The 12,976-nt window shown below is 35.7% G+C and overlaps 1 protein-coding gene across 4 annotated transcripts in view; it reads right to left on the reverse strand.

Annotated features, from left to right (window-relative positions):
- LOC101738393 (dystrophin) overlaps positions 1-12,976 on the reverse strand; it is a 513,865-nt gene that overhangs the window by 490,965 nt on the left and 9,924 nt on the right. The window contains exon 1 of one of the 4 annotated variants that reach the window (XM_062669470.1): positions 10,263-10,602. The exons of the other annotated variants lie outside the window; for them this stretch is intronic. Within the exon in view, the coding sequence (XP_062525454.1) occupies positions 10,263-10,281 (19 nt within the window). The 5' untranslated portion in view covers positions 10,282-10,602. Of the gene's footprint in view, positions 1-10,262; positions 10,603-12,976 lie in introns of those variants that run through there. 4 annotated transcript variants of the gene reach the window in all.

Raw genomic sequence — 12,976 nt, forward strand, 5'->3', positions numbered from 1 at the left:
AAACCACAATTCACACAATGTTTTTTAGTCGTAGTATGAAACGTTATTGATAAAAGTAAAATAAATCGAAGAAAAATCAAAACACATCCATTTTGTACGCAAGCACAACACCACAAGCAGCAAGCGAAGGGTCAGTCAGTCAGATTAAATTCAGTGTTGTCAGTATAAAGAAAAATAATTACATGAAATTCATATATCGATTATTTTTTTAAATAACCGATAATTGATTTATATCTTAATCTTTTTTTTACGAGTACACATTATTTTTTATGTTTTTGTTTTAGTTGTACATATTTAAATAACAATACTAGTAAAGTTTTTTTTCTTGCTTAGATGGGTGGGCGAGCTCACAGCCACCCTGGTGTTGCTAAGTGGTTACTCGAACCCACATACATCTACAACGTAAATGCGCCACCCACCTTGAGATATAAGTTCTAAGGTCTCAAGTATAGTTACAAGTTAAAAGTCCAATGGGTATGTCTTCGATGTTATTTTATGTGCATAAAATCCATTAAAATCGTTTGATTAATGATAATACTTAAAATGATTTATTTATATGTTTTATTTATATACTCAAAATATTTACTTCATACGTAAAAGGATTTGAAGCTGGCAATATTTTTTGTTTTTTCAATAGAGTTACTTTTTTTAAACTACTTATTGTAAACTGTAGTGGCGCTTATTTGCAAGAAAGTAAATGCATATTTATTTATGACAAAATTAATGCACTAAGTATTTTTTCTATAATCTATTGTCCGCTTTGGGCCTGAAATGGGCCATCCCCTTTTGTTCTTCAATATCCCAACCCCTGACGACAAACACTATCCCTGAAACTTGTTGGGGTTATTTATAAATGTCTGGTACATTAAATAAAGGCGACCGAAATCAATACTTTTTATTCGGAAGCAAAAAACAAACTAAAACGTCCTTACGCACGGAGATGTACGGGACGACTGAACGAAACCATTTAGTAACTAAATGCGATTACACCTTCCTAAATGCGTTTCTAATTAGGCTTCTAAATGATACAGTCAGCCAGAAACCATCCTTGCTGCTGAATTCAGTAGACTAACTTACTTAATGCTATTCTTCTTCTATATCGTTCCCTCACTACTGAGGATCGCGACCACATGCGATGTACTTCCAATGCACCCGATCATGGGTGGCATGGACTGCATGGTACAGACTACCACCGAGTGCTTCTCTTGCTAGATCTGACCATCTGGCTGGTGTTCAGTAGCGACTGAATTCAGCCAAGTGTAATAAGCCTATAAAGTAGAAGGCACGTTCGGTACTTGCGTAACAATAAACGAAACGTAACTTTACGGGACGATAACATGTATCTCATGTACACACCTACTTATGTACCCATACTTCCCATGTATTGTACATCCGAGCGGCGCGGCGCAGCGTGTAGTGGCAGTTTTGTTTATTTACTGTATTCCTTCCGCGCGCCGACATGTGCGCCGCGGCACCGGCTGCATCTGTGCCCTAAACATTTTATGAATATATCGTAAAAAAGTCAGCGACCTGTCGAACGTGACGCCGCAACGTCGGAACGTCGTGCCGCCGTGCCGCATACCGCTCGGGAACGCGATGAGCTTCTTCCGTGTGACTGTACAGCGAATGGGAACCAAGTCTATCCCATATATCATATGACCTCCATCGTATATTGGATCTGGACATATTTGATCAAAACTTGTTTAGTTTTAAGAAAAAAATTAGAAACTATTTAGCTCCTAAACCATGTTAATTGTTCTCATGTTATTTGTTTTTATGTAGTTTATTGATGGATTTTTTCTTCTTAAAAATTTTATCTGTTTTATTTTTGTTCCTTTTATTTTTTGTTTTTTCTTTCAGATTTAATTAATTTTATAATCATTTGGTACTAGAACTAGATGTTAGTTGTGATTACCTATAATTAAGTGAGCACATGTCATGTTTTGATATTTTTGTACCCTATGTTTAAGCCAGTGTTTCATTTGTTGGTGATCCATTAAATAAATAAATAAATAAATAAATAAGTCTAGCTCATACTGTCATTACACAAAATTAGATCATATCGATGTTACCGAGTAATTTTTGATCTAAAGATTGCATAACCGTAATTTGGTGTATTCGTGATAAATCTCCATCCCGGCAAGTACCACTATACGAGTATGTATGGTGCCGACGCTGATTGAAACATAAGACTAATTAAATATGTCGGTCAGAGACATAAAAATAAGGACGAATTAAAGTAGTAAGAGGAATGCGACGATCGTCGCGTGGGCGATAACGGTCCTCCTAATGAATGCAGCGCGCACTGCACGGACACTCGCTACCTACCGATAGATACATATGAGTCGTCTATTATCAAAGGTGGCAATCTGTGCATTTGGACAAAAAAATGTTATTGATATGTCAATACAGATTGATTTGAATATAATCGTCTCCTTCAAAGAATACGGTTCAAAACCTGCATTAAATAAAGGTTAATAGTTAACCTGTTATTTATCTAAGATGTCGTTCCGAAGAGTTTTGTGACTGCTAATGGAATACAAAGTCAATAATTCGTTTTTCTGATTTACCAATATTGTTCAAAAGTCAGATTGCCGGCTTTGATAATAGACGACTCATATACGAGTATTGTGTAATACATTTTATAAATAATTATAATCAATGTCACTTGTGGCTCGGCAGTATCGCGCGTCGTACACTCTTCTCGTCGCGAGGTTGCCCTGTCAACACTGAGCGAGTAGCATAAAAGGGACACGTATGCTACTCTTTGCATTTTCTAAGTTTATGGAGATGAACAAACAAGTTAGAGTGAATTTGATGTTGAGCTGTTCCTAAAACCCATCAAAACCTGATAGCGGTCCACCCTGGCTTTGAAATGTCAAATGGAATGATGTAGCGGCTACTCAAAAATATTATAATTATGCATAGAATAGTACTTCATTTGCACACAGAAAGGACGTGGATGACTTGCAAGCAACAGTCCGCACGCCAATGGCCGCGCCATAATTTGCTAATTCCTAACCGACACTTGTCAATTGTCTAAAGATATTCATCTAATAAAGCCTTTTATTAAATTCTAGTGTATTACCGCAGTGCGAAGGCGTCACCGAGGCCTGCCCGCGCCGCACACCCAGTGGGCGAACACATTACAAAACAATAAGAAAGTCGCTCTTACACGCTGATTATGACTATAACTTATGGTTAGCACACTTTTCGTTTTTTTGTTCGATGTCACACGAAATGTCACAATAAGTCTATAGATATATCCATATTGGATATTATAGGTGTATTGGCTTTATCAACCGCGCCAGCACAGCCAAGCCTCTGCACATCGATTATGCAGAAATCGTAACCGTCGAGAGCAAGTGCAAGTCACAAGTCATCAGATTTGAAGTAACAATGAACAGTTGCAAGTATGTAACGCTATCCCATCTCTTCCCGTCGATGTCGTTAAAGGCAACGACAGAATTTACCGAAGAACGGAGCATCGACTAATATAAAAAACTTACTGCGATCGCCAATTGAACACAGCGCTACAATATTAGCCTAACGTACTTAAGTACCGGTTGCCTATTTTTAGTTATGCCTAAAAATTTGAAAACCAACGAGGTATTTGAATTCAATTACATACATACGGCCGCTAAACACAAGAACATTACTGTTAAACAAGAGAAAACTGATGGAACCCGACTCAGAGATCAGTCCATGTAGGGAAGCAGACACAGCTGTCGCGAAAAATTTCATCTTATTATACCTTTTCGTCATAAACATACTTACGTGGAAGCAAAAAAAGTAGCTTGGGTTGTTCATGAACATTCTTTGAATATAAAATATAGCTTTAGGAGGACAGGCTAATCCATATCTCAGATGGGTGACGGCATACGGCCGCTGCAATCTACTTAAATCAACATAGCTTTTCGGGAATGATGTTTCTGGTAACGTCTGACTACAGATACAGGTTTTCTACTGTTGTTCAGTTCAGTTGTTGCCGCAAGCTAGGATATCAGTGTCCAGCTCCAGTCAAAGCTGATCGACGTATGATGATGGGTTACTTAATGTAGCCATACAGTAACCCACGCACACGCTACTGTTTGAGTTACCAACGGTATTGTCAACAGACAGAAATGAGTATGTTTTGACTTGAAATGACGGAAGTAGTTTTATTATAGTGCGGACAGTCGGGTCTGTATGTGACAGTCACTACACGTGCTTTAATATTATTTGAAAAGTATCTAAATTTCAACCTCTCTTTTGAAAGAAGGTGGCAGTTACATTGGTATGTTGGTAAGCTTCTTTCTTCGTTTAACACAAAGTGGGTCGTTCCGCGTTCGTTCGACTATGAGTCTGTGTCGATAAGAATGTAAAGACGCGGTGCACAACAGTCAACGCAGACGTGTGTGCGCTACCGACTAGCGACCTTGTTATTACTGTTGCAATATAAACTTAATTGTAATTATTTTCAATCAGATGGTTATGGACACCTTTATTATTATAAATATGGACAAAAATACCCGAAAATAAAAAAATAGCAACCATTCTGGCTCGACGAAGGACACCAGGGCAATACCAATGTGAGCAAGGAATACTTCGAGCTCATGTCTTAAGGTGAGCCGCTGGTAAACTGGACGGGCCGCCTACCCGTCTCCCCGTCAATACAAAACATATGCACATACCTGTATACCGCTATTAAAATATATACTATGAACATATTTTGATCGAGTTCCTAACGTACAAGATGATCACGCGTCCACTACGCTGTCGAAGTGGTTTTACTCGTATTATTTAACTTCACTTATGATGGCGCTGTGAATGAGACGCAACAGTTACTGCGAGACAACTAGTCGAGAATCCAGAGCACTCAATCAAGACTAATGTGGACGTACTAATTGTGACTGCGGTGTGTCGTCACGACACGAATGGGCTCTAATTAATATTAAAGTGATTTAGCCCCATATTCAACAACGCATCGCAATTGTCTACAATACTATTATGATCTTGGCGCGTGTTTCATTCTTTTACAACTGATTTGGAAGACGATGTGCCGGCCAATTGATGGCTAGCCGGGACTCATGGATACACTTCTCGTCAGGACATGTACTCCCGGCGAGTGTTAGCCCGTAATGTAACTAGAACTTCAAGACCTTTAAATAGTGCCGGTTCGTAATTCGGGTGAAGTCTCGATAGGTTACATTAGCGAATGCTCGCAGTTGTCATCATTCTCGTCGAACCCGTGGCTTGCGACGAAGAGCTCGGCGAGTAAATTAACCCACAGACACATCCTACTGAGTTTCTCGCCGAATCTTCTCAGTGGGTCACGTTTCTGATCCGATGGTAGATTTTGCGAAGCGCTACTCTTGCTAAAGTTAGTGTTAGCAACGTCGTCAGGTTTGAGCCCCGTGAGCTCCATACCTGTTAAGTTACGCTGACAGCTTAGGTAGAAAAAAAAGCTCGCAGTTTGTGGAGATATTGATAGTAACAATAAGTAACGTATATCATCAAATTTTGCAGTGTTACGTTCACTTCCGCCACCTGGTTATGCCAGTTCACTTGGCTTTTTCTTTGTCGCCCACTTTAAGAAGACTCAGTCCTGTAGTAAGAACTCAAATATTTCACAAATGAGATAAATTCGGGATCATGATGGTACTCGAGAGCCATGTGAAGCACCTTCTGTGGAAGTTGTTGGTGAACTGTGCTGTATTTATTGTATTTGTTGTCCTTAAATTCGCGTTTCGATATAGCCGCACCATTCGGTATGAATATCCTACATATCTATATCTATAACACCAAGACGCTACTTTAAGTCACCGTGTCCTAAATCTTATCACCGTGTCGAGAAGCAGTTAGTGCATTTTGGTTTGAAGGGTGGGACAGTCATTATACTGTAAAAACTGAGACTTAGAACTCATCTCTGCAGGTGGGTGGCAGTGGCTGGGAGTTCATTCACCCGTCTCTAGAATATATAAAGCATAGATGTTTCCAAAGCTAGGATGTCTAGATGTTAGAATGGACGAGTGCGGCGCGGTCCAAGCACCAAGAAGGAGAGCGCACACGGCTGGCAAGCCCGACAACGCTGTCTCCGGCCCCGCTGTCTCCGCCGTGCAGAACGTTATCGCCGCCACTTATCATCTGACTTTGATTAATTAGACAGGTGGTATGCGGGATGTATGTACTTGTCTATATTCTTTTCACCAAAATTATTCGCATCAGTACTATGTTGGTCAGTCATTGGCCAAACACTGAGCACAGTTGTGCGATGATCTCACCACGATAATTGTCAGAAACAATACGATATACGCGTATGTAGTGGACCACGTGAGAAGTTAAACGTTAACTACAAGTACTAATTTTACATGAGAATTGCAGCACACGCCGGGAAGCCAATTTCCACAATTTGTCCAAACTCCAATTTGGAGTTTGGACAAAATACCTTATCGGAGGTGAAAGTACAATACCCAGCAAAGCGCAGAAAAACCGCGAGAACTTAAATAATAGCTCATTCTCAAGAACCAAGATTGCAGCCGGCTTTGATAACGTTTAATAATAAACATCCTTCTGTAACGAATTTCGAATCTAACGTGATCACAGTTTCCGGATGTTCTGTTTGAGTTATGTACACAACACATGCACTATCTCACCACATCAAACATTTAGTGAGCCTGCACCGTTTAACCGGCTCGTTGACGGCGGTTATCTCGCGGAGATCATCGCAACGTTACTGCAACCGGACATGTACACACAGTTCTGTCACTGCTGCTACTGCTGCCACTACTACACTCTTTCATAACACCACAGATCTAACGGGTCGGGGTTCTTTGGTGATTATTTTCCCGTCCTCTATAATAACAATAATCACTACACCGTGTCTAGTAATTTATCTACGAATTAATATAATTAAAATAATTAATTAATTTCATAAAAATAAAAATTACTAGTAGGTATCTATGTAGGTATATACGCGATGAGAGGCTGAGACGTGCTTCGTTACGCAACACTTGTCGTGGGCTCACTGGGCCCTCGTTCATGCGTCGGGAAAAGTTTCACTCTTTATGTACATCACTACTGTGTACTGCTGACTGCACAATCCGAGATAATTAATAAAATTATTGACTAAGCAAGCAACAACTTGTGAGGGTCTTATGTACCAGCGGGTACCCTAGTACTACAAGACCAACTAAGCAAACTGTTAAATATATCGTCTTTTCTCATTAAAAGTGTACAATTTTCTAAAATATTTGAAATTGATTTAATATGTGGAATAATTTGGCATTACCAGTATTTTTCTCATAAATACTGTCAAAAGGGTGTAGATTAGTTTTAGTTTACCTATGTTTTGACTAAGTACTATTAACAAAATTAATTCATATTTTTTTCTTACTTTAATAGACAGATGAGTCGTCTATTATCAAAGGTGGCAATCTGTGCATTTGGACAAAAATTTTTTATTGATATTTCAATACAGATTGATTTGAATATGATTGCTCCTTCAAAGAATACTGTTCAAAACCTGCATTAAATAAAGGTTAATACTTAACCTGTTATTTATCTAAGATGTCGTTCAGAAGAGTTTTGTGACTGCCAATGGAATACAAAGTCAATAATTCGTTTTTCTGATTTACCAATAATTATCCAAAAGTCACATTGCCGGCTTTGATAATAGTCGACTCAGATAATGTAACTGGTAAAAAATAAAAAATAAATGTTGCAAAGATGATTACTTAATATTAAAAATATTAATGGAGTAAATTACATTAAGGTAGGAAATAAAATGGACTGGTAAATAGTTATTTACAAGAGTCAGAGGGTCATTTAACAATAGTAATAGTAATTTAAAAAAAGTAATAAGTAATCATTCTGATTACATTGCGCAGTCTGTTCTATATAGTTATATTTTTTCATTGTCGCGCTCGACTTTTTTAATTTTTTTATAGTTTTATAATTTTTATTTATATTTTTTTACTATATAAATATGTGCATTATTTCTTATTTAGTAATCTGTGAAGTTAGTAGTGTGTGTAGTTAGCTCTTGTTTTCATGTTGTTTTCAAATATATATATTGCTGTAACATGTCATAGTGTGTTATAAAAGATTGCTGTACATGCCTGTAACTGGCTTACATACCAGTACTTAGTTTTATACATGTTAATTTTAAGCTTGAATGTGTTGTGTGTATTGCTGTTGGTGTGTCTAAATAAATAAATAAATAAAAAATAAACAATTTCATATTGAGAACTAAAATTTTATTTGTGTTATTTTTAACATTAATATTTTGTTGTTTCTGTTCAGAGATAACATCAAAAATAAGAAAACTGTTCTAATACAATCAATATTTCAATCTTATGTCTCAAGATCAATGCAGTATCATTCACATTATGTCTATAATTATTAGTAATCTTGCATGCAAATAAAGTATTGATAATTTACAAATTTTAATAATTGCTACAATTTTCTTTATGTATAAGTTATATGACAGGCATATCATATTAACATGGTAGTCAACTGCCGGGCAAGCAATGTATGGCTTGGCAGTTAGGTTTTCCTTGATCTTCAAGTATGAAACAAAAAATCGTAAAATGAAAATGATAAATATGAGATTGCAGACGTAAATAATACCATAATTTGTTGCAATTCAGTGTTTTAAGTTTTTTTTCCTACAAAATTATTTTCCTTCACTTTATTTGACAAGTGACTGTTCATACTGCACCGCACTGTACTGTGATGCATTGAAACATGATATTATAGTTGCATCCATTAATCCATAACTAGATGTAGTGTAACTGCAAGCTGAACATTCTTGGCATCTGTCATGCACCAATTGTGATGAAGAAAGCTGTCCACTATATGGAATCTTAAGTAAAATCCTTTTGACAATTTTTGATCTTCTTTGTAAGACTTTTTTACTTATTGTGTTTTATACAATGACTTCTACCAATAAGTGACCACCCAAAAAAATATGAAAATATGGTAAGTTTATATAAAGTTATAGAGAAGAAAAAATTTTGGCTATGTAATAGTCTTTGGAAAGGTCCAAGGTAATTTTGTCGCAATAGTTTTGCACATATTTTTATATTTTTTTAGGCAGTCACTTATCAGTGCAAGGCTTTGTCTGCATATATTAAAATACCAAATAACTTAAATGTACTAAGAAAAAAAAAATCTGTGTGTTGAGTTTAATTATATGGAAAATGAGAAGTTCTGAGTTAGTTTCTAATTCTTTTCAAAACTTCATTCCTAATTGGTCATCTAAAAGGTTAAGGTAAAAAAAATAGATTAAAATGACTATTTCATTACTTTTTTTTAAAGATTATTTATGACCTGGTAACTAAGACCTTTAAGTCATGTCTTATTTTAATTTATTTTCTTATTTTTATGAAAAATGATGAAATGAAATGAAGATGATTAATTTGAGACATTAATCAACTGGCATGAAATCAAATGAAATGAGATGAGATGATATGGGATGAAATATAATCTCACTAAAATGGTGGTCATCTACTGAGACTTTTTCATTGGACTTTCTGGAGGATCCAGAGAAGTGACGTCCAGCGGGTTTGTTTCATTTTCCCACATTTGTGCACTTTCACAGATATTAAACAGTTAATAAACCACCATTATTACACATTTAAACCTGCAGAAACACTAAATAGACAAAATAAAACAAATCACACAACTTCACTCCTCGCGTTCCCACCAAAAAGTCCTTTCATTACTTTAATATTTTGCTACAGTTCTACCTGCATTCTTCATCAAGAATAATTATTATAATAAATCCCAAATTAGTAAATATAAGTTCATTGTAATATTATTTGTACTTTAACATTGAGAGTTGATGGAAATTGTTTCCTAGATAGTTCCAAACTAGTTTCCAAAAGGTCCACCAAACTGGGTGTAATGGATAATATTATATATATTATCAATTGTCAAAAATTGAAAAACAAATGATTAATCAGGTTATAGTGTACTCAATTACATCTTTAGTATTTCGTTTATTACATATTAAATTAAAATGACTCATAGAGGATAATCGCGGCCTACAAGCGAAGAAAGCCAGTGCCCAATTTATCTGTGGTATGTACAGAGAAAAACGCGAACCGATAAGATATGAGGGCGGCGGCGGCTGTACGCGGGACAGGTGCCGGCTCTAGCGCGTTGCATCATGCGACATCACTACACCTTCAAAAGTCCGTAGGTATATTATTATTACTAGATTAATTCAAGGTCTCAAGTTACGCAAAGACGCGCTCCCAAACCCAACTCCCACTTACCCACGTAACTTGCTTCCATCTTCACGCAGACTGATCCTTTCTCGAGTATCTCAGACGATTTTAAGTGATGTTATAAAGTTATCTTGAGACATGACAAAATACAACAAACACACACCGTCACTAGACTTAGATAAAACTTTGTTAAAACTTTTGGAATTAAGATTTAGCAAGTCGTACTTCCGCAACCACTTGTTTGGTTTTGTTCGGCGACACTTCACTTCAAATAACGCTTATGTTATAGAAAAGCAAAGTTAAATCACAGAAAATTTCAGAATAACACCAAAACTTATGAAAACATTATCACCACTCAGTCGAAGAACCCGTCAAGTTAGCATCAGAAATATTCCGAAACTATTTAATAGGGATGATGATCTGAGAAACATTAACCCATGAATCGATACAGAGAATCGATTTTAAACTGTTGAAAATTGAAACATCGATAAATCGTAATATATAGATCATTAATAATTATTCCGGGTTCTTTTATGTATATTTCACATAATTTATCGTATTTAAGCGATCATGTACAAAAAACATTTGGCATCTTGCTTCACTATCTTGATAGATATACGACCTCAATTCCATTCTCATAAATATGTTGGTATATGATAAACTTCCTTTTTTGTCTCATTTATAGGTAGACGAGGATATGGCCCATTAAATGATAAGTGTTCGCCCTAGATCTCTTCGCAAACCTCATTTAAAAAAAGACATATCGTCAGTTTCTTCATGTACAGAAATAAAAAATTGTTTGTCTGTATGCGAACATGAGTTGTGGTTTGCAAAAACCAAACATTGACTATGGCGTGTCCTCTGTTATCTACATTGTGTCATATGCGTTCTGATCAACTGATTGTTGTATGACGCGAACTATTTACTCCTATATTTATATATAATAAGTTATTTATAGTAAATATTAGGGCTACAAATTGAAAGAATTTAAATTTTTCTCGATCCTGATTTATTGTGAAAGATTCTTCACATTTGAATTAAAATCGATTTAAGAATCGATATTTTTGGGAAGAGTTTCCATCCCTAGTACCTAATAAAACAAGAATGACATTAAGATAGTGCTGCCAGCTCGTGTTTTAATTTCCGTAATATTTTTAAATATACAAAAAATGGTCCCGTATATTTTCTAAAATATTAATTTATGTAATTTTATAATTCATAAAATAAATTGCTCCTAATCTTATTTTTATAAATTCTACAAATATTAAATCTGACAAGGCAAAAAGGATGAACATTTTATTTATTTATATTCTTTATTAGAGCCATACACCTAATAAGGTTATTACACTTGGCTGAATTCAGACTACTGAATTCAGTGAAGTGTAATAGCATTAAGTAAGTTAGTCTACTGAATTCAGTAGCAAGGATGGTTTCTGACTGACTGAATCATTTAGAAGCCTAATTAGAAACGTATGTTCGCTTACACTTGTACACTTGACTGAATTCAGCCAAGTGTAATAAGCCTTTAAGCTAGAATGTTTTGAGGTTTTGCTTTAAGAGTGTTCGATTTATTTATTATTACAAAACAATTACCAAGTTAAAATCATCTAACGATAGTATAACGGTTAACATATCAATAAATTTGAAATAAAAATATTACTTTAACTAGCGACCTGCCCTCGCTTCGCTTCAGCGACTATCATTTATTATTGATTTTATTGAATTTTCTCTTATACAAACCTAAACCTGAGAAAATGATGTAATATAGGATATTGTATAGCGGATTGTTTGTAGTACCACCATTAGGTTCTACCACGTGGCTCTCAAAATACTTTGTCAGCCCTGCCATTCCCTAATCCTCTATCTATTGCCTAGTCACTCCTGGCTACTTCTGGCAATTCCTAGAGCTACAAATGTACTTTACACCCTTTCAATTGACAAGCCTGCCAACGTATTTTGCAACGGACAGGTGTTGGTAAAAGTTCATGGTTTTTCAATATACTAACCTTGAAAGTTGGCATAAAATTTTCTTGAATAGCTTTTGTCGCTCCAAATGACGTCATTTGAAAGCAATTATTGTATTGCTGGATATGAGTCAAAAAAGCTTAAAATCTGATTTATTTCTAATGAATGTCCCATTTCCAAACCAATTAATGTAGCGGCTCTGGTGGCGGTACCAATTCTGTCAATTTGACTTGACCGTTCACACAACACTATCCAGGAGTTTCATTTTTATACTTAAATGCCTTGCAATATTGGCACACAACGTTTATCGGTCCAATAGCATCTGTTTGCCGTGAACTGTGAAATTCTGTTTTTTTACGTCCTCTTATGTATTTTATCAATATAACTTCGACCGAAGCATTCGTTTTAAATGATATTCAATTTTTGTCACATCCTCTTTGACGATATTTGCAGCCCGCCTGTCATTCTGTCAATACTATGTTGACAATGTTGTTATATGCTAAAAGGCCGGGTGCATTAGAAAATCATTAAAAAATTTAAAATGGTGATTACGTTTTAAAAAAATTTAATATGTTGATTAAGTTTTTTTAACTTTCTTAATTTTCCGCGCAATTTTCCTATTTGTTTCTATCATAAGAACCTTCTCCTGGCAGTAACAAACAGAACAAAAAAAGAATTAGCGCAATCGGTAAAGCCGTTCGCGGATGATGTCGTGACCAAGGGAAATAGGGATTCATTTTTATATATATAGATTAAAATTAAAGTTATTATTATTTTTAAATATAATTAAAAGCAAA

This window comes from Bombyx mori, chromosome 7, assembly GCF_030269925.1.
Source record: "Bombyx mori chromosome 7, ASM3026992v2".
NCBI lineage: Eukaryota > Metazoa > Arthropoda > Insecta > Lepidoptera > Bombycidae > Bombyx > Bombyx mori.